This window comes from Petaurus breviceps, unplaced genomic scaffold (assembly GCF_028583685.1).
Source record: "Petaurus breviceps papuanus isolate PSGF00001 unplaced genomic scaffold, PetGlider_PUasm1.0 174, whole genome shotgun sequence".
NCBI lineage: Eukaryota > Metazoa > Chordata > Mammalia > Diprotodontia > Petauridae > Petaurus > Petaurus breviceps.
The window spans coordinates 51365805-51389445 of record NW_027185761.1 but is presented as its reverse complement, the minus strand read 5'-3'; the positions used below and the strand labels follow the sequence as shown (position 1 = coordinate 51389445).

Sequence of the window (23641 nt, the reverse complement as noted above, 5' to 3'; positions counted from 1 at the left end):
CATAGAGATCTGATTTAACTGGCAGAAGAAATTCCCAAGTGAAGAAATTACCCCTACCAATGCAGTTTAGCACTTTGGGTGCAAATTGATAGTCTGAAAGAATGACTTAGACTAGAGCACAGAGAGACTGGCTTTTCCAGGGACACACAGTCAGGATGGGTCAGGACTTTTAGGATTTTCTCGAATTCCAAGCTCATTCTGTCTACACTTCTCCATTGTGATGTGACTGCATTTTACACACATTATTTTGTTTAAGTCTCTCCACAAACCTGTGAGATAGGTCCTATTGTTAGCCCCATATTGTAGGAGTGCTAGTTACAGGAGCTAAGAGTGACTTCTCCAGGGTTGCACTCCTAGTGAGTGTGGGAGGCAGGACTCGATTCCAGGTCTCTCTTGACTCCAAGCCCAGAAATCTTTTCAAGACACTACACTAAATTTTCATAAAAAGATTCCGAGCCTCAGGAAAACAAGCTGAAGACATTTTTAGGAGGTCTGTTCAGAGTTCATTGGTGAGGAGGAGTGTCCTCTCATAGGACAATAGATTTAGAATTGAAAGGGACTGGTGGTATCCCTCCCTCATTTTACAGAAGAGTCTGAGGACAGGGAGAGGTTAACTGATTTGCACATTGACACAGGTAATAAGTTGCTGAATCCGCATTCGAACCCACGTCCGCTGACTCCAAATCCTGAATTTCTTCCAGGACATCTTGCTGTACGTCCGGGGTCTTGACATTCCCTCAGATCCCCAGGCCAAATGAACAGTGAATTTTCTTTCTTTTTGTATTCAGGAACAAAGAACACTTGAGAATTCAACTGGGAGTGTCTCTAGGGCTCCTTCTCCCTCTCTTTCCTTCTCCCTCACCTTTTCCCTCTCCCGCTCCCTCTCTTTTCCTTCTCCCTCTCCTTCTCTATTTCCTTCTCCCTCTCGTTCTCTTTTTTCCCCGTCCCTCACCTTGTCTCTCTTCCTCTCTCCCCATACTAGAGAGAAGCGCCATTTACCTGACCCCTCCCTCTCTGTCTTCCATCCAACTCTGCGTATCTGCCCCCCTCCCAGAATCAGACCCTAAAGTTTGCCCAGCGCCCCTGCGCTTCTCCATGCGCCCGCGCGGCCCAATCCTCACCAATCCCGGAGGGCTCTTCCTCTCTCCCTTCCCGCCCGCCCCTAATAGGCGCCTGGCCAGCCAATGACAGCCGACTCGAGGCCGGCCCCTGTGTTTTGGTGGCTGTTTCGGGAGCCCCTACCCCCAACCTACCCGTCCCCTCTGGTCTCTGGCGGGCGCGCGCCGCTGCTCCCTGCGCGCAGAGCAGAGTGAGGCTAATCGGCGAGCTCAGCTAAGCGGAGCGCGCATCTCAGCCCCAGCTCCCAGGAAGGCCGCCTGCCAGCCCTCCTGCCCGCCAGTGCCTTCGCCCAGGGACTTGGTTCTCGAGCTGCCCCTCTTTTCAGAGCCCCGGAATCGACGGGTGTGTGGAGCGGGAAGATTGAACTTTGCCCCCACCACCGCTACCTTTTTTTTTTTTTTAAGTAGGAGCTGGTGTTTGAAGAGGGGCAAAGAGTAGAGCAGCCATGGACCCTGTGAATCAGGTAGGCAAAACCTCCCCCACTCCACCACCACAGCCACCGCCACCCCGTGCTCTGGCCAGCTGCTGCCGGATCTGGCTAGGGAGAGGAAGAAGGCTGAGACTAGGGCGAGGGCAAGGGAGGGGGTAACGGAATGGGGAATTGGAACTACTCAACCCTTCACCCCCTTTATCTCTTCTCTCTTCCTCCCGCCGACCCCCAATCCATTTGCAGCTGGCCTCTTCGGGGACCTTTCGGGTACTGAAGGAACCCCTTGCTTTCCTGCGAGCTCTGGAATGGGTGAGTCTCATGAACTGGGTGGGTCTGGGCTCGTGAACACCAGGTCAGAAGCTGTACGATCAGGGGGGTATATGGAGCAAAGGCTGTTTTCTCTGGAGAGGACCTGAGCTAGGGGCTCCACTCTCTCAGTGCCTACCTTAAGCGCAGGGGTGGGGTTCTTGGGGTTGGACGTGGAGATGGCGGAGGAGGGGAGGGGCTCTTCTGGGTCAGCTGCCTTTCTATGTGACTGGTAAAGAGGGGAGCTGTCAGCTGGCTTGTTAGTGGTTGAGGGTCAAGTCTCTGCCGGGGCGGAGGAAGCCCCTCGGGAGGCTGGAAGAAAGATGAGCTGAAGCTAGGTTTTCTTGTCTACATCTGGTACATCTGGAGCAGCATGTCCCAAGAGCCTAGCCGGTTTGGAGGGATGAGGATGAAGGGGAAGCGCGGGTTTGTTGGGTTCCGTGAGGTGGATGCCATCCTGGAAGTCCGTGACTGGCTTCCTAAAAGCATTCAGCACTAGGACAGCTCCCTCTTCTCTGGGCCCAGCCCCCTTTTTCTGGTTCGGGCAGGTGAAAGCTGGGTCAAAATGAGAGAGGGGAAAACTAAGGGCTTTAAGCAGTATGGATTTTGATCTCTCTCTCTCTCTCTCTCTCTCTCTCTCTCTCTCTCTCTCTCTCTCTCTCTCATTGACTTCTCCCTCCACTACCTCTCATTGACTGTCTTATTTGACTAGAAAGAAAAATTCACCTTGCTTTTATGCCTTCCCTCTGTGAGATGGAAGGTGTTGGGATCTGTGGAGCTATTTTTTTTTTCGCATTTGTGTCTTAGCCCCTTATTTAAAATAAATAAATACTGTCCTGATGTTTCTGAATAAACTTGTCTGTGAACAGAACAGTAAGGGAAATAAATTATTATACAGACAATGTCAGGGTTGCTTCAGATGATGGTTATTCAGAGTGAAATCTGCAGGTCACAAGGCATTCATTGCCAGGAGGTTTGAAGGCAAAAGAACCTATCTGAACGAAAAGTTCAGAGCACGTCATCTAGCATTAATCACATTCCCCAAACACTGAGTGTCTGGAAAATTATGTAAGTGTGTGTGTGTGTGTGTGTGTGTGTGTGTGTGTGTGTGTGTTGTGATCCCACATCTTCCCTCCAAACTCCTGGGTCTAACTCTATTGTTTTGGGAATTCTCTCTTGTCTGTTTTGAGATCTGAATAAAATATATGGATACGTTGATTTGCCATGTGTCAAGAGAGCTTTCAGAAAACTTGATCTACTGTCTCTGGGCCTGGCATTCTGGGCTACTATCTCTAAAAGCCAAGCCAAACAATCAGGAAGTGGCCACAGTCCAGGAAACTTATTGTTTATTTTTAAATTCTCTTAACTGGGGATTTGTTGGACAAAAAAGGTATTACACTACCTGTCCAGTCTCACAACTTTTGTAGCTATATGATCTGATTGGCCAAACTCTCATCTCCTTTCTGAAACAATATGACTGAAATCGGGGGTGAGAAGCCTGCAGCCTTGAGGTCATATGTGGCACTCTAGGTCCTAAAGTATGGGCCTTTTCCAACTTCACAGCACAAATTCCCCCTAATAAAAGGATTTGTTCTGCAAAACTTGGACTCAAAAGGCTATACCCAAACTCCTAGAAGGCCACATATGGCCTCAAGAGGCTGCAGGTTCTCCACCCCTGACTTAAATAGTAGTCTATTCAAATGAGAAATTAATACAGTAGGAATAAAGGCAGTCAGAAGGGCTGGGTTCTTATCCTACTTTTGCCATTAATTTGGCAACTTCAATAAGCATTTGGTTTGTGTTGGTGTGATAGATGCTAGGGATATAGTAAAAAAAAAAAACCAAGATAATCATGGCAAGGAGCTGACATACTCCTGATTGTATATAACCTACACACAGATAAGTAAATATAACATAACTACAGAATAAATACAACAGAGTACCAGAGGGGAAAACACTAACTGCAGAAATAAAGAAAGGCCAGTTATGGGAGGTGACATCTCAGCTATTCTTGAATGGAGCTAGGGGTTCCACAATGTGGAAATGAAGAGTATTAAAGTCATGGCAGATAGCCTGATAAAAAGTCTCAGAGTTGTAAGATAGAATGTCACTTATAGTCAACCATATTTAGGTCAGTGGCTGGAACATGGAAGATACCAATATGAAACTAATCAGAAAAGGTGGGCTTGGGTCAAATGGTTAAGGGTATGAATAACAGAGAGAAATCAGGAGCCACTGAAGCATCTTGAGCAGAGAAGTGACACAATCAGATCTGTGCTTTAGTGATAGCAATATGGTAGTTATATGAAGGATTTATTAGTGGAGGGAGAACAGAAGCAGAAAGAATAATTGGAGTCTATTTCAATAGCACAAGTATGAGGTGATAAGGGAGAGTCTAAACTAATGTGGTGACTATAAACACAGAGAAGGGCATGGATTCAAGATATGTTGCCTAAGTAGAATCAACAAGAATTGGCAATTGATTGAATTCGTCGGGTGAGAGATAGGGAAAAACTAAGGATGACTCATAACTTGTATATGTTGGTTCCTGGAAAAAAATATGTTGATCCCTTTGGCAAAATAAAATTTGGGAGGAGGGAAATAAAGTGCATAGTATTTTGGAAATATTGAATTTGAGATAAACATGATATAGTATCCAGGTAGAGATGTCCAGCAGGAAAGCTATTAATATGGTATAGTCACTCAACATGGAGATGAGTGTTGGACATATATATATTGAAATCATCTGAGAAGAGATGGTCATTAAACCCATAAGGGTAAATGGCATCACTGAAAAGGAGAATACCAAGAGAAAAAGACATGGCCTAGGGGAGAGTACTCAGATTCACCCACACATAGGGAAAAGACTATAATTGATCATACATTACAAGAAAATGAGGAACTATTAGGTAGGAAGAGAACCATAAGTGAGCATGTAATGAATGTTCATGACATGTAATGTAATATAATGTAATGCAATGAAAATTCAGGCCAGGAAAAGGGAGTGTGTGGTAAGTTTTTAATCATGTCAAAGGTTGCAGAGAAGTCAAAAAGAGTATTGACAAAAAGAGACTTTTTAGTAGTTATTAAGAGATCACTGGTTCTGTTGGAATGATTTCAGTCAAGTGGTGTTATCAGAAAATATATTTCAAGGGATTGAAAATTAAGTGGGAGTTAAAGCAGTGTAAGGAATCAGTGTAGATGACTTTTTCTAAAAATCTGGCTATGAAAGGAAGAAGAGGTATATTACATGTATTTGAGGGGTAATAGCATCAGGTAAAGGATTTTCTAAGAATGAAGGAGATTTGAGTATATTTGTAATCAACAGGGAAGAAACCAGTGGATAAATGACAGGAGGGGAATAATCAAAGAAGAAAAGTCTTTTGAGTTGAGATAAGAAAGGAAGGGATGAGATCAAGTAAAGAAGACAATGGAGATGATATTGAGATATGAAGCACAGAATGAAAGATAAGAGGGAGCTTTTGATGCATGGTTTCAATTTTCTCAAAATATGGGGCAAAGGTTTTTTGCTAAAAGGGGGAGAGGTGACTTGAAAAGATAAAATGGCATTTGGCAAAGTTACTATGTAGGTCAATCACTACAAAACAAAAGAACTCAACTACAGCAGTTAGGGCTCAGTTGATATTAGCTAATATAAAAATGTAGTAGGGCCAGACAGCCAAGATGTATGATTTCTCCAATGATGACCAGACAATAAAATAAAAGGTCAATGGTTAGAGTAAACTAGAATTTTGGTTTGGCAAAGAATGAGTTTTAATAGGACGAGTGTAAGGAATTGGAGAGTATGGGATAATTGAATTGATTAACTATAAGGTCAAAATTGGAAAATGTCATGCTAGACCATGGATGATAGGAGGAAAAAACAGAGATAGTGGAATAGACAATAGTAATATCTATTGCAATATCCATTTGCTCACTTTTATAAGGAAGAGGTTGGTCAGGTGATCTTCAAGGTTCCATCCTGTTTGAAATCTCCATTATACTATGATGTCCTTTCACAAACATGTTCCCAAGTTGTCACTGCTGCAATTGGCTCAAAGTAACATGAACTTCATATAGCGATTACTGGACTTTTGAATTTTATGTTCTTTTTTTTCTTTTTGGAGGGCAATTGGGGTTAAGTGACTTGCCCAAGGTCACATGGCTAGTTTTTGTGTTGTGTCTGACCAGATTTGAACTCATGTCCTCCTGACTCCAGGGCCTGTGCTCTATTCACTTCACCACCTAGCCACCCCAAATTTTACATTCTGCATGGATTTATTTTTGGTTGGTTTTGCTGCTTCTTCACTCAAAATAAAAAATAATAAATTTATGTGCTCAGGGTCATAAAAACCGAAGTAAACTAATGAATTGAATCACTGTATACTCTCCCCTATGCCTTCTCCACATTCAATTCTAAGGATTTTCCTTCAAAACACAGATTTACTTCCTAGCTGTTAATAGTGAGCCCTTTTGACAAAATTACCTTGTAACTATTTCGTATATGCCTTGTGTATATCTATATATGTAAATCTTGTTCTTCCCTAGAGAATGTGTATTTGTTAAGGTCAAAGACTGTTTTCTTCTTTATTTTTGTATTCACCAATATCTACACAATGTCTGAAACATATCAGGTATTTAATAAATGTGTTTTGACGGACTGATTAAGCTTCAGCTCTTCAAATGTATCTATTGCAATAATGACTGTCTGATTTTTTTTTTGTGGTGAGAAAAAAGATCAGTCATCTAAATAATTGCCTCACCTCTCCATTTACTTGTTTTGTGTAATAGATCCACACCTACTTTTGAGCCTGTCGGGCCATATGATAGCTGTTTGCCTCAGTTTTCTCATCTATAAAAAAAAATGATAGCTCTTACCTTCCAGTGTTGTTGTAAGGATTAAATGAGATAATAATTACAAAGCAAGTCATTGTCATAGAGTAAGTGATATATAAATGTTAGTTGGTATTATTATTATTATATTATTCTTATGAAGACTGGCCTTATCACAGCCCTTCATGTAAATTTATTACAGCATTTTATCCAATTCATCATCAAAATCTTAGAATTCTACTGTATCCACTGCATACATTTATTCATATGAGGTCGAGTGGGAAATCACCATAGCTCTCCATACGTGACAAGTAAAGAAAAGGTACCCTTTTTCTTCCTTTCTGTATGTTCCAGATGAAGGTAGGCTTGTGTGCAGGTGAGCATTTGTGGTGGCCTGAATTTTCTGGATAATTGCTCTAACTCTCATGTTTTGTGGCATAGACATAAGATTAAGTAGCATTTATTTGAATAACTATTCTACATTTAGCAATCAAATCGATCCTCGGTTATGCTTCAGGAAATATGGCAAATACCAAGCAAGCCGTTAGGAGAGAGGTTAGAATGAATGATGTTGACACTTCTATCAACAACAGTGTAAGGAAGTGGCATGAGAAGAATGCCAATGGAGAAGTCTATGATAGTCATGCTTTACTATGTTGCAGCTAACTAGAAGATTTTAACCTCTAGAACTGAGAGATTAATGCCATGTTCTCAGCACATATTTCATGAGGAAAAGAGTACGCTTGCAGTGTAAACCCATTCCATTTTGAAAATCACAGAATTATAGAGTTACACTGAAACTTTGAGATGCTCTAGTCCAATCTGACAAACTCAAATAGAAAAGGAGACTACTTAACAACAAGTAAGGGTCACTTCTTATATATTTACTTAGAACACAACATATTCACATTATCTATGGTCTATTTTAAAAGAACTTTGGAGTTGATTGCATGACATAAGACACACTGGCACAGGACCACCTAGCACAGTGTGCCTTCATCAGGGAAGCTGCTGTACTCTATGAACAAAGCACAATTGAAGCAGCTCAAAAGAAATGTGAGATACACAGATTTAAAGAATCCGTCCCCAATGTTGATATGGACTATTTGTGCCTGACTTGTGCTAGAGCATTCTGAGCTTGTTTTGGTCTGATCAGCTGTGGTCAGACACACCGTGATGTGACTCTAACATAGTGATATCAGTTTGGTCCTCTTTGAGAATGAAGGACAACAACCAATCAAGCAACCAATTTTGCTAAATATTTCCCAATACATTTTGATTTTGTTTGGGCCTCATGTGCTTTAGTCCACTTTTACACCTGCTTATTTTTCAAACGAGGAAATTAAATAACCAAGATGATAAGGTACTTACTTGGTGAAACTCACAGAGCAGGTTGATGGCAGAGCTCAGAACAGAATTCAAGTCTTGAGATTATTCACCCAATGCTCCTTTCTTTCACACACTACTTTCTCTAGCACTGAATCATATTTCTGCAGAGGAGGTGGCTATTGTTTGCTTGTTAAAATGCACTTTGAATGAAAATGGCATTTAAGGTACTATCTTTTTCTTCTTCTCATTCCCTCATTTTTGTGGTTACTTGATTCCATTTGGACCTATCATTAAATTGGTCCAAAAGAATCTCTTTCTCATAGTGTACTAAGCTTGGGGCCATCTTTTACTTCTTGGATGAATTTAAATATTTTATATTGCTCTAATGGTTCTCTATTTCCCTAATTCTCATGAATGGGGATAAAGTATGAATTAATAGAATTAATGAAAAGGACAAAATTTTCAATTCTGAACATTATATCATTTCTTGTAGAGTTGCAATAATGAGAGGCTTAAGGGAAACTCATGTTTTATCCCATATTACTTCCATTATCCTTATCTTCTTGCTGTACCCCCTTTTAGCTTGGTATCTCATAGAGGAGCTGCAAACTGTTGTATGATAATTAATTAATTAAAAGACACTGGAATTAGAAACAAAAGTTCTGTGTTCAAATCCTGACTCCAACACTTAGTAGGTGTATTATTATGATAATGTCTCTGAGCCTCAGCTCCCTCATCTATAAAATGGTAAAAATAGTATTTTGTAATTGGAAAATCTTTGGGAGACTGAAGTATTATGTAAATTAGTTGTGTTATTACCTCAGTCATTTACATAATATTAAATTGATGTAATTCTGTTATAGAAATGATAGGTCAGGTCATCTATCTTTTCATTACTATGGTAGATATTGTTTAATCTGCATTTTAAACTAATGTTCAGAGGTGATTTTGTAGTGACAATTGCTACAGAAATGTTTTAGATGTGAATTTGAATTGTATTCGTCTGTTTGAGTATACTTTCCCTCCACCCCAAAGGAAATTGTCATTGTAATATCCATCTCTATTTGATTATTCCAGCTATCTTCTTATCCTAAAACTGTTGGCCATTGGATGATACCTATGACTTCATGACTTTTACATGTTAAAACATATGCAGTTTGGGCTCTCTGACAAAAGTGAGACATAGCACCACTATATTGTCATTTGTCAATACTTTGATATTTGAATGATAGACAGTGCTGTATAGTGGATAAAAAGCTAACCATAAAGTCCAAAAGACCTGGTTTTAAGTCATTCTATGGAAACATACTATCTGTGTAACCCTAGGCAGGTGACTTTGTCCCCCAGTATCCCCCAGGGAACTTGCCAAGACCAGAAGTTATAGAGTGTTTACTAATCTGCACCAGTAGAGTATGTTTTCTCAACAGGGCTGTCCCTACACATATGACAGGACTGGCCCTGGCAGAAAAAAATGCGAGTTATCAACCAAAACCACATCTTTTAAAACCCAGAAATGTCAAGTGCTCCATCCTTCCCAGCCAGTGCTAGTTCTCCATAATGGGGGATGCTGTTTTTAATGAGTATATAATTGAATTTGAATGTGCTTTGGGATCTTTGGTTCCAGATCTTAAGAAATTTTGGAAGTTCTTGAATGTTACACCAAATTAACCAAAGCTAGTTCTAGTCTATGGAAGAATGAGACAAACAAAAAGATGAGACTCAGGTTTTCCCATTGACCACAACTAATCTCTATGGCTCTGTGAATGATGAGAAACTCAAAATAAGGCATTTTCCACTTTCCACATGGTAGTCTTCACAAGTAGAGTGAAATTTATTGGGACAGAAGAAATCCATTTGGTCACAGTTGTCTAACATAATCCTTGGAAGTAATAGTTCTTTCTCAAAAAGTTTATTTCTCACTCAAGTTCCATGCAAAATGGTATGAGCATTGAGAACATGAAACAGGAAGTACCTTTTAGTAGTTCATTAGACTTGTATTCCTTAGGCTACTAGAAGGACTCTTGAGATCAGTGAATAAAATCTCTAAAACACTTTCTAAGATGTGTAAAAGAAACCAAACCAAATATAATGAAACAGGTCATAAACATTTAAAGTATCTTTTTTTTTTGGTAAATTTCAAAGCTAGTCTTGTCAATCAAACTTCATTTCCTCCCATGACCTTGCATTTTTAGGAAAAACCTAAAATTCATGTCATGTCACTAATTCTTGTCTCCTGGGCTATTACTCTTTGAAAAAAATGGGCACATGTTTTTTGTTTTTTTTTTTAAGAAATCACTGTTAAATATCTTTTTTAATTGTGGGTTTTGGATCTTTAATTAAATGTTTTATCAGAGACTTGGATGACTTAAGAAAAGAAATATATACAAATGTTTATTTTAGTTCTGAATGGTAAGTATTTTGAACTTGTCACATTACTTTAAACAGTCAAGTTTATGAAAGGCTACTGAGCTTTATAAACTTATAAAATCTTAAAACTGAAAGAGTCCTGAAAAATCATTTCCTGTGCATGTGAAAAATACAACATAAATCCTCTGCTATCTCAAGTGCTAAAGCATCTGTTGTTGCTAATCTTTGTTTTCAATAGAGACACTGGGATACTCACAATCTTTGGTCTTGATAGTATTTTGCTCTTTCTATTCATTCTTCATGAAAATGATGCATGTTATCTTCTTCTTAGTCAGTTGGCCTTGATAACTTTAAATATGTAGTTAGTCTTGTTCATTTGAAATGTAAAATAAGTTTTAATTGCCACCTAGTATTGAGTTTGGAGTCAGCAAGACCCTAAGTTCAAATCTGAGCTTAGACATTTACTAGCTACATCACCCAGGGCAAGTCACTTAACTTTATTTCTGTAAGTTTCCTCATCTGTAAAGTGAGCTGGAGAAAGACATGGCAAGCCGTTCAATTGTGTTTGTCAAGAGAACCCCAACAGGGGCCACAAAGAGTCAGACACAACTGAAAAAATGACTAAACAACAAGAACATTGTACAAAAACAAACTGAGGAAAGAGGAGAAATTACCCTCACTTCTTGATCATTCTCAGCAATGTGTTTTTTAACATTTTTTCCCTCTTTCTTTGACTATAAGCTACATGAGGTTAGAAGTCCTATCTCTTTTGTATCCTCTCCTTTTAATGATAGCAAAGTGCTATAGTCACAGCTGGCAACTAGTAAATGTATATTGAACAAATTTATGTATCATTGAATTTTCCATGTTGAAAACACACCTCCTTGGGGTGGCCAGGTAGCACAGCGAGTAAGAGGCTCCAGTGTCGGGATGACCTGGGGATCGAATCCTGGGCTCAGACACTCAGCACCACACCCAGAAATAACTGGCCTTGTAACCTTGAGCAAGTTACTTAACCCTGATTGCTTTAAAAAAAAAAAAGACAAGAAAACACACCTCCAGGGTATATTGTTTTTTGAGGTGGAGGCTGGAAAGCAGATACCATGTTTTCCCGATAATAAGACCTATCCCGAAAATAAGCCCTCCCCTTACTGTGTAAGATTCCTCTAAAATAAGCCCTCCCCCCAAAATAAGCCCTATTGAGATTGCTACTGTAGTGAAGGTGATCCCCTGTGCTACACACTACATTACGGTACCCTCTGTATGCACCATCCCCCCCCCATGAAACGCACGCCGCGCTCCGAGCTGCATCCAATCAGAGCTGCAGCAGTGAGCGTGTCATCCTGTTCTTCCCCAGTGATTTGCTTATTGAATAAAGGTACATTTTTTTGTTCACATTTACCTGTTTATTAAAATTGCTGTCAATGTTCATTAAAATAAGCCCTCCCCTGAAAATAAGCCCTCTGGTGTTTTTCTGTCCAAAAAATTAATAAGACAGTGTCTTATTATCGGGGAAACACGGTAGCATGGTGTTGAAGTGGTCAGAAGATAGAAGAGGAAAGCAGTTGAATACACTTTCCCCCCCTCCCCCCCCCGTGGGAGTGGCTGACAAAAAGGTGCGTGTTTAAACGATTAAACTATGTCTCAGGAACTCTTGGGTGTAAGCCATGTATGTACATGGCCTAGTCAAATGCTACCTGAGTTTAGGAGAAGAAACATGAGCACACTCCATATAGCTGTTGTTGTTGTTTTTTTTTTTAACATATTTGATTTTATTCCTTTTGCACATATGGTTTAGTAAAGAATCATATCCATTTAAGCCAACTCTCTTATACTAATCTGGTGTGATTTCATTGAAACAACATGAACAGAAAAAGGAGGTTTCCTAGTGTAGAGAAACTAAGTCTAGTTGGACTAATCCAACTGGAGTACATCCCTAAGCTCATGAAATAAACACTGGTATCATTATAAAAGGGAAAATCTAGAGTAGCCAGCTTTCTGAGAACCTCTGATAACTTAACATTTCCACAGAGAAAGAGCTTTCTGATGTGGGGTGGGCAGTACAATAATGAGAGTGGAACAGCTCCTCATCCTTGCTGTTGAACAGAATTAGTCTAGTGGCCATCAATACTCCTTTGTGATCAAATTACATTAATCAGCATGTAAAGATATGGTGATGAGGACTGTGGCAGTGATGGTTTCTCTGTATAATGTGTTAGATTACATCTGGAATATTTTGTTCAGCTTGGCACACAACATATTAGAAAATCTATGTATTGTCGAAAAACTATTCCACTAAAGTTCTATTCTGCTAATGATGAGATTACCCTAGATTCCTGAAGCTCATTTCACTGGGGCACAGCTCTCACTGAGCTGGAAAGACTTCAAGTATGTATTTGAAGAGTAATTCTTTGTCTCTTATAAGAAGACAATACTCAGTCTTAAGTTTTGCAAGGTTCATTGACAGCTTGGCCACAGGGTGAAAAATCAGGCACAACATTTGAAAGCCATGTGCTAAGTTGTAGAGGGGTTTAAATCTGCAGTAGCAGAGGGACTATTCATGCTGATGACCTACAGATCTCTGGAATTTTGGTACATATGCCACTGACAAACCAGAATAGCTCAGGGAAGGATCTTGAAGAGTTTTAGGTATAGGTCACATAAGTATTGGCACATAGCTGAAGGAACTAGGGATGTTTAGCTTGGAAAAGAAACTTGGAAAGAACATGATGCCTATTTTCAGGTACTTAAGTGACTGACTTATGATGGGAAAGGAATTGGCTGCATTATTTTTGGTCTCAGATGTGGAAATTAGGAAGATTTAAAGAAAAAAATAATTTCTGAATAATTAGAACCTTCCCAGAATTGAATGAGCTAGTTCAAAGGGTAATAGCTTCTCCATCAGTAGAAGGAAGATCAATGACCTCATGTTGGAGATGGGTTAAAGGAGGTTCTTTCATTTTTCAAAAATATATATTAAATTTAATACAATACTACTAATTTTGCCCTGTTTGCTCATGTTCCCCCTGAGCTTTCTTCTGTTCCCTTCTATGTATTTTTTAAAATGTATCATTGACAGTCTTCTGTCCACTTTAGGGGGGAAGTGAGAGGTAAGGGGTGAGATTACTATCATTCCCTTCATTAATGCTTTCTGAAGGAAAATCAAACTCATGTGTAACATGTAAGTATTGTCAAGCAAAACAAAAATCCATTTATTGCCTGTCATTGGAAATGCATTTCTTATTTTGCTCCTGTAGGAAAGTGTGATTCGCCATGTGTCTTCTGTACTTAAGATTGGTCATTGTAATGATCAGAATTCTTGAGTCTTTCAAATTATTATTTTTTTCTTTAAAATATTGTATTCCTTGTATAAATCATTCTCTTGGTGCTGCTCATCTGACTCTCCATTGTTTTATACAAATCTTCCTAAATTTCTCCAAATACATCTTCTGTAAAGGAGATTGTTTTACAGATGCAAATTAGACTGGAGGGTCTCTTAGCTCTCTTACAACTCTAATATTGCAAGGCTCAATTGGTACCATGTAGAATTAACTCCTTTGTATTTGTCCTTTCATTTTCCAAGCACATCCTGTCTTGCTGTCTTTTTCTTAAAATTCTAGCAACTCCTCTGGTCATTTTGAGCATTTAAGCCCTTCTCCCCACCCCCACCCCAGGCTTCTATTTTCCTCTATTTGAAGAGATCTTCAACTCTCCATTTACATTTCAATTAAAACCCCCATCTCCTACGTGCAGGAAGCCTTCCCCAATCTCTTTCAATTCCAATATCTCCTCTCTGTTAATTTCCTATTTATCCTAAAGATAGCTTCCTTTGTATATATTTGTTTACATGTAGTCTCCCCCATTATACTGAAAGCTTTTTGAAGGCAGGTCTGCCTTTTGCCTCTTTCTTCATCATTACTCTTATCACTTCATTAATCTTATTACTCTATGTGCCTGCTACATAGTAGGTGTTTAATAAATATTGACTGATTGATATGATACAGGATCATAGGACCTAAGGTATTCAAGTTTCTAGGGACCAAGAATTATCCAGAAAGCTAATATTCATTAGTGGCATACATAGAGATGATTTAGATATGATATATTAACTTTAGTATTATGATAACCCTGTAAAATAGGTACTTTATTATGCCATTTTATAGATGAGGTTACTAAAACTTATAGAACTTAAGAGACTTGCCCCACAATCATACAGAGAGCAAGTGATTGAAATTTAAATCCAGGTCTATCTGACTTGAATCCAAGGCTCCATCCAACAATTCACTTTGCTACTGTGAATGACTATAATGCTGCTGCTGATAATGGTTCATTCATTTGATGATGATGATTTATTGATGATGACATGATGACAATGATGATGGTTTATTCATTTTTCAGTTGTGTCTGACTCTTTGTGGGCCCCATTTGTTGTGTTGCTGTTGTTCTTTTGGCAAAAAAAAAATATTGACATGATTTGCCATTTCCTTCTCTAGCTTTTTTTTTTTTCAGATGAGGGAACTAAGGCAAGCAGGATAAAGTTACTTGACCTGGGTCACATAATAAGTGTCTGAGACCAGATTTGAGCTCAACAAGATGAGTCTTCCTGATTCCAGGTTCAGTGTTCTATCCACTGTGCCACCTAGTTGTCTTGAGCATAACTGCTATCTATATACTTAGTAATAGAAATACTTGGGGAAGGGCTAATATTTTGGATTGGGGCCAGCAGATTCCATCTCATGGAATATGTATGCCCTTATCAGAAGTGCTCTATGGTTTATACAATGCTTCACACATGTTACACCATTTGGCACATTTATAAACTCAAATAGTCTGAATCTGGCCTATACAATGAGAAAGGGCCATCTCAATTTTTCTTCCCCATTGCTCAAATTTTCTGTCTTTCCTAGATTACCTACTTCTGTAACTTTGGCCCCTTGTTCCCACCTCCTTAGTCCTGTTGTAAAACTTCTAATTCACTGCCATGGCTCCTCACATCTCCATCTGGCTTCCTTGTGGATTCTAATTTGTGTTCTTGGACTTGTTCTTTGCTTCGTCCTGGCCCAAGAAATAGACCAGATGACCCAGAGAAACAGGTAGCTAGTGGGCAGATATCTGAGGGTCCACTGCAGTAAAACCTCAGTTGTTACACTAATATAATAATGACTGGAAATTATAAATTGGGGTGTGATAGAATGAACACAAATTTTGAAGTCTCCACTCTTCTACTTACTACATGTATGTAGGGCTGGTACTGGGGGTCTTGCTGTGGTGAAAAATCTTCAAGTTGGCTGAAAAAGTAGATAGTCTAATGACTCAGAAATATCAGATCTGGAACTGAAAGTGCATACAGAGGAAGAAATCTCCCCGGGGTGGGGGGGGGGGGGTGTTGGAGCCAGCTCATACTGGCTCATGGGAAAAAATTGTTCACTTTCAATGTGACCAGTGTGACACCTCAGAAACTGCCAAATGCTCCAAACAAGGGCTCACTTCATTCTTTTGTTGAATATCTAGGCTAAAGAAAATGATGGGAAAAAAATTTTCAAATTCAGGTTACACTTAAAAGTGTTTCACACATATTTTTCCCCAGGGAACCAATTGTTAAACATTCATTAGCACACTCCTAGATATGAGCACACTCATCCTTCAGGCTTTTATTCCTTTCTTTCCTTGCACAGAGACAGGCAAAAACTGTTGGGAGTTTCCAAATGGGGGAGTGGCAGCCAATATCCATAATCAGATGTTCCCTCTGGTTATTTGTGTTTGCTTTTTCCTCTGATCTTGGGTGAATAAACATCCCTAGGTAGAAATGGCCAGATGACCTTGTGAACTTGAAAAGGTCAGAAGAAGCATCAGAGGCTCCACCAACATCATGAGTCAGCAGTAGAGTCCACCAGAGGCCAATGTCATATGATAATAAGGACTTATTGCAGAGAAAATCATTGAAGATAGATATGGAAAGACAGTCACTGAAGGAAAGTGGTGGCTTCAGGGAATGTGATATTTAGTGGTATAGAGAAATGCTGAACATGGACTCTGGTCCAGAGGAGAACTATTCTAAAGAAAAGCCTCAATAGGACTCCATGAATGGTGGATAGGACTTTTGAATCCTGGAATTGGCCAATAACCCTTGACCACATGTGCTTCTTACACATGTATTACAATTTCTTTAAACTTTGCCTATGAGCTCAGAGTTCCCAAGGCTCTTTTATATGTAAAGGAAGAATGAACCACTGACTATGGTGTGTGTGTTTGTGTAAATGCTAATATCATACCTTCATACCTTGTCAGCATATAATTTCTCTTTTTTTTTGGTAATGGGGATTAAATGACTTGCCCAAGGTCACACAGTTAGTGAGGGTTAAGTGTCTATGGTCAGATTTGAACTCAGGTCTTCCTCATTCCAAGGCTGGTGCTCTATTCACTGCACTGCCTAGCTGCCCCTGCATATGAGTTTTCTAAAAACTAATGGAGTTTAATGTATTCTGATTGATAGTATGGAAGGTTAACAGCAGCATCTCAAGCATTAACTTGTCAGAAACCACATCTCAGGTTTACCTCTAGAATCCTAAAGAGAGAAGTAGTTAGTCACCTTTGGGGGCCTTAACTTTTTAGTGTAAGTACCAATTCGGGGAGCAGCTGAGAGGGGGTGCTCTATGTGTATCCCTACCACTTTGCACAGTAGCAGAGATGCAGTTAACTCTTCATAGACCTCTTGCTGGTTAATCGACTTTAGAGATGAAGAAATTAAGGGCAAAGATCTTTCCAATTTCGCCTTTCTATCCCATGTTCCTTACATAGCACCTGGCTCATAGTAAGCATTTAATAATTGCCATTAAAGTATCAGAGGGAGGATTCCTACCCTACTGTCCCACAATATCAACTATACTTTTTGCAACCTCCCACTGTGTGTGTTCTCTCTCTGCAGCCCCACAAACCACACAGTGCTTGCCAACCTAAAGTTATAAAGTACATTTTGTGGTTCATCTGCTAATTGGTGAAGAAATATTTGCACCTAGTTTTCTAAATACAAGAGATTAGTAGTGTCTGGATGGTAAATTAGACCTACATTAGCTCTCTCCCAAGCTTGAACTTTATGTTTTCAATTAACTAAGGCAAAGGGCTATTTCTTCCCATTAAAACTGTGTACCTTGAAACATAATTTTGAAGGAAAAAAAAGAAAGTTCAATTGTACATTATTAATAAATTCCTCTAATTTTATGGCCATTTTTGTCTTATGATTTGTTAAAATTTAAAAGCTTGTCATTGTGTGAGTCAGACTATATTTTTTTCTAAGCATAAACAAGGGAGGTGATTCTAGACCAAAAATTATTTATACCATCCACTTGCAATCTGCCAATGAGGGTCCACAGTAATTGCTGAGTTACATTAATATGGGTTTAATTATAACTTTCTAGCCTCTCAATTAGTGACAAAATCATGTGCAATCTGAGTATGAATCAATAGATTATACTTCCCCACTAGGATCAGCTTCTAGCTTTCTAATGAATTTGATGCCTAATTTTTTCCCCCTAAGTTTATTAAATCAGTAGCTGATTTTAAAGGATCATAGAATACCGGAGATGGAAAAGTCCTTAGAGATAGTCTCAAGTTTAACATCTTTGTTTTATAGATAAGGAAATTGAGGCCCAGAGAAGTTAAAAGGCATGGCCAAGGTTACAGAAGTAAAAAATGAGACAATTGGGATTTGAATTCCTCTCCTTTGATTCCAGATATGGAGTTCTTTGCACTAAACCACCTTGGCCTTGAAAGTCAATTCAATTCAATTCAATATACATTTGTGAAGTGTCTACTATGTGCTAGACACTATACTAAATGTTGGGGATACAAAAGGAGGCAAAAGACAATCCCTGCCTTCAAGGAGCTTACTACCTAATTGGGGAGAGAACATGCAAGTACATACACATATATGAATATTCTTAAATACATTTGTGTGTGTGTGTGTGTGTGTGTGTGTGTGTGTGTGTGTACAGGATAAATAATAAATAAAAGAGTGGAAGCATTGGAATTAGGAGGGATTAGGAAAGGCTTTCTATAGGATTTTATTTGGGACTTAAAGGAAGCCAAGGAGGGCAGTAGTCGGAACAGAGGAGCTAGAGCATTCAAGGCATAGGGGCAGCCAGAGAAAATGCCCAGAGCTGAGAGCTGAAGTCTCCTTTTATGTGGAACAGCCAGGAGATCAGTGTCAATGGATGTATGAGCACTGTGTGGTAGTAAGATATAAGAAGACTGGAAAGGTAGGAGATAGATAGATAGACGAAGTCTTTGAAGAGCATTTTGTATTTCCTTCTGGAGGCAACAGGAATCCCCTGGAGTGTATAGAGTAGGCAAATGACAAACCATACTTTATTAAATCCCTTCTGTATGTTAGATAAGCTATACTGAGCATTGGGATACAAAGACAGAAATGAAATATTCCTTGGCCTCAAGGAACATTGAATTCTCATAGTACTTGGCATACAGTAGGGACTTAAGAAATGATTGTTGATTGATTTATTCCAAAATGTGAGACAATATATACATGCATAAGAATATTTTAAAAGATGCAAAATAAATGCAAAGCAGTTATATAGAAGAGGAACTAGTAGCTGGAGGAATAAGAAAAAGATTTCTGCATATGACTGAGCTGAACTTTAAAGGAAAATACAGATTCAAAAAGGAAGACATGGGGAACAATATGTCAAATGCATGGAGAATAGAGATTGAATAACATTTTGAATATGATACTGTCCAAACCTGATTTTTGCCTGAACAGGTAAAAGTCTCTTTTGATAGAATTGAAAATACAGCAAGTTCATTCCTGATGATATTATTCTTGGCTAGGGATTAAGAACAATTGTTAGTAATAATAACTCATTTCAAGAGTGATATAAGCTTTACTTTTTTCACAATACTTCTGTGTGATAGAAAATACAAGCAGCATTATTCTCATTTTGATGAAACTGAGGGATGGTAAGATTAAGTGATTTGTGCATGGAAACACATAGAGTAGAGTCAAGATCTGAACTCAGGACCTGATAGTCCATATTTCTTTCCATCATGTCTGGTAGCTTCTTTGTTCCTCTTGTCATGAATGTGGGAGATAGAATGACATGTACAAGACAGAACAATTTGAGTAGAAAATACTTAAATATGGACAGTATGAAAGGGTACTGGAAATATAAACTGAAGTCAGAATGTGAACAGATTTAAATTTCAAATTGAAGATCTTATATTGTATCCTATAGGTAATGGGGAGCCATTGAAGGTTTGTGACTACTCTGCCAACATTCCCCTGCTCTACTCTTAGTGACTGTCCCCTACATGGTGACTCTGAACTGAAATGATAAAGAAAGTGAAAATAAATTTCTTCTGGATAAATATCACAACAAAGGAAAATGAATCAACACCTGAAGATACAGAGAGCCCTATGAATTCCCAAGAGACCATAAAACCATAATGGGATGTTTCCAAAAGGTTTGAGAGAAATAATTGCCATAAATGCAAACTATATGACCTGTACAGCAGATATATTCAGTAGAGCAAAGAATTTGAATCCATGGTGGCTAAAGTCACCAAAGAAACTAAAGAGATACAACTGATTGGGAATGAAAATGCATCAAAGTGGAGGAAAATACAAAAGAGAAATAGCAAAAATAAAGAATGTTAAAAGAACACATGATCTTTATATAAGCAAAATATATTAATCTAGAAGACAGGATACAGAGAGACAACTTAAGGATTCTAGGTCCCCCCCCAAAAAAAAACAAGTGTTGAATACCATAATGTAAAGGGGAACCCCTTAAGAAACCTGTCCAGGGGCAGGTAGGTGGCTCAGTGAATAGAGCACTGGCCATGGAGTCAGGAGGACCTGAGTTCAAACCCAACCTCAGACACTTAACATTTACTAGCTGTGTGACCTTGGGCAAATCACTTAACCCCAACTCCCTTTCCTTACCCCCTCCAAGATAAAAAAAGAAAGAATGGAACCTGTCCAGAACTCCTGAGCATAAAATACAGAATGTCATTTCCAAGAATCCACAGACCACTTCTGTGGTAGAGGTGAACTTTTTCAGCAAACTCATAGATCATGGTTAAATTTAACAAATCTAAAGACAAACAATATATTTTACAAATAAACAATGAGAAAAAATGAGAAGAAAGACCATCAAATATAAACAAAAGGGACTCTGAAAAGCAAAGACTATTCTTCATCTACCAGAAATCAAAGAAGGGAATGGAATGTGTCCCAAAGAGCAAAAGCACTCCAGATGAAGCTCAAAGTCACAGCCTGAAAACTGAATGCAATCATAAGTGGGGGGGGGAGGGGAGGATGTTCAATAAAAGAGGAGAATTGTAAAGATTTCTACAAAGCAAAGGGGGAAAATCGATATAAGAAAATGTTTTTGCTTTGGAAGCACACAAAGCAACAGAAATACAAGAAAGGTAAACAAATACAAAGAAAAGGAATGTACAATTAACACAATGAATTAATACAGTGGGGGGGAACTAGAAAGAGAAGGAAAACTATGGAGTTAAAAAAACAATAGCAACAATAAAAACAAAATATCAGAGATTTCTTTTTGAAAAGTATACAAGAAGACAAGGGTGAAAGCAGAATTTAAATGGAATAACTGAAGGTGAAAGAAAATATTTGAAACACTGTGGAGTAAATTTCACAAACCCACTTATGAATGAATCCATGTTGCTGTTGTTCTTCTAAATTGAAGAATGGAAGGGTGGATTCCTAAAAGGGTAAAGGAGAAGAAGAAAACATCGGGCAAGATGTATGAAGTATCCTATTCAATTAAGTGGTAAAGAATGGGGGGGGGGTGAGTGAGGGAATAAAAGGATCATTGGAATTTAAAGCAAAAATATGTACCTTTTTTTTCTATTAGAGGCCATTCTTTGCCTCATTTCTTATTAAGCTTTCATCACTGAATGGGTTTTGCCTTAGTCAAATTGGGATTTCTTGAAGACATTAACTTGAAAAGATCAAGGTCCACCAATGCATCCCAGGCCATCTCCAATTGTCCTGATCTATATTTGGTCACTGGACCCAGATGACTCTGGAGGAGAAAGCAAGGCTGGGGATTTTGCAAAATCCTCCCTTACTTAAATCCAATTCACATGCATGTCATGGGATCACCCCCTTGATGTCCTGGTCCTCTTGGAAGGACAAAAGCAAATAAGAGTCTGACTTCTATGACCTATTTCCACTTTGGCAACTTGGGTTTGCTTTTGTCTGGCAAATTTGTCTGTGTTTTGGTGAAACCTAAATTTTTTACTTATGTTACTGTATGTCATTTAGGGTTTTCTAGGCAAAGATACTGGAGTGGTTTGTCATTTCCTTCTCCAGCTCATTTTGCAGATGTGAAAACTGAGGCAACAGGGTTAAGTGTCTTCCACAGGATCACCCAGCTAGTAAATATCTGAGGTTGGATTAGAATTCAGGTCTTTCTGACTCCAGACCTGGCACTGTATCCCCTGAATCACCTAGCCAAGCAAGTACTATTTCCTGAAATATATAGGGAATTCCACAATACTCTAGTTTCCTTGAGGATACTTGGCAATTTAAACTGAGTATTGAGTAGTTATTACACAATATTATGTATGGTTATACATTTTAGGAAAGATACTGATAAGTGCCAAAGAATCTAGAGCAGGGCAGTCACAATGGTGAACAACCTCCAGATCATACCGTATAAAGACCTGCTGGGAGAACTCGGGATATTCAGCCTGGAGAACAGGAGGCTTTGGAAGGACATGTTAGTATTCTTCATGTATTTAAAGATCTGTCATTTAGAATATCATTTAGCTATGTTCTGCTTATCCCTGGAGGGTGCCAGATTTCCTCTTGATGTCAGGAAATGCTACCTAATAATGAAAGCTCTTCCAAATGGAATGAGCTATCTGGAGTGATAGTGGAGTTCCCCTCTCACTAGAGTCTGGAACTGGAACAGAGTCTAGATTCAGAAAGTCTCCAAAACATTAGTTAGAGACATTGAGTGAATTACTAAATAGGTGTATCTAGGGTAAGGTGACCTTTGTGATTACTTCCATCATGGAAACTTGGTGACTGTAAGGCAAATATAAGTCAAATGTTTTCACAATAATACAAAAAAATGCATCTGAACATTGAATATGTTCCAAAGAATCCCAATGAATGTGTGCTGACCTATGTCCATTTGTAACCTTTAAAAAATAGCAAAAACTGGATATTGGTCACACATTGTTTATTTCTGAAAAAAGAGATTTGGAAAGAAAGTACTGTTGACCTCAGAAAATTCCATAGTACTGCACCATTCTGTTTTTATATAAGTATTAATTAAATACCAGGTAAATGAACATTTCGTTGATTACTATCCTTAACTCTTAGAAAGGACATCATTAGTAATTCAGCTCAGTGACTGGGGCTGTGCTTAAAACATCCAGTCCATTGACAGAAAACTGTCTGTTGAGGAAGAATAAAGTGGCCTTTCATGGGAAGGCATCCCAAGAGATGAAAATTAATTTCCCCATGCCTATGTGTGCCCCACTTTAGTTTTTTTTTAATATATCATTATGTTAATTCCAGTGCGGTATTTAATTAATAAGAAGAACACATTAATTATAATGGCATCTAATGTCTCATTATCATGTGGTTGAAAAATGAAATATGAAAGTTCCAGAGACAGGGTAGTGTAATGGAAAGAGGACTAAAACTAGAGTTGGGAAAGTCCTGGGGAAAGATGCCAGCTTGGGCAAGGTTTCTAACTTCTCTGAGCCTCAGGGTTTTTTTTTTACAGTAAAATGGAATCATTTCACAAGAATCTATCCTCCTGACTTTCAATGGCTGATGAGCTTTCCATACAACCTCCTGGTCATGGAGGCCAATCAATATTTGCTGTGTCATACCACTAAGTGGGCAGCTTTGTGCCAGAGTAGATAGAGAACTGGATCTGGAGTCAGGAAGACATGCTCCTGAGTTCAAAGCCTCACACGCTTAAATCATTTACCCTAATTTGCCTTAGTTTCCTCATCTGTAAAGTTAGCTAGTAAAGAAAATGGCAAACCACAGCAGTATCTTTGTGCTGAAAGCCCCAAATGAGATCATGAAGAGTCAGATAAAAATGAAATAACTAAACAAAAAAGACAACAAACACTAAGTGATGTTTTCTTTGTTAGATAATTTCTCAGATCATGCCCTCTAATTATAGGTGCCCCTAAGGATTTTATCATAGGCCCTCTTCTCTTCTCTCTCTCTCTCTCTCTGTCTCT

General features: G+C 38.8%; 1 protein-coding gene across 1 annotated transcript in view; it reads left to right on the top strand.

Moving 5' to 3' along the window:
- Positions 1-1223: 1223 nt before the first annotated feature.
- SYNPR (synaptoporin) overlaps positions 1224-23641 on the top strand; it is a 395202-nt gene continuing 372784 nt past the window's right edge. Inside the window, exons 1-2 of the mRNA XM_069084190.1 lie at positions 1224-1582; positions 1793-1858. Of these exons, the coding sequence (XP_068940291.1) occupies positions 1565-1582; positions 1793-1858 (84 nt within the window). The 5' untranslated portion in view covers positions 1224-1564. The remainder of the gene's footprint in view (positions 1583-1792; positions 1859-23641) is intronic.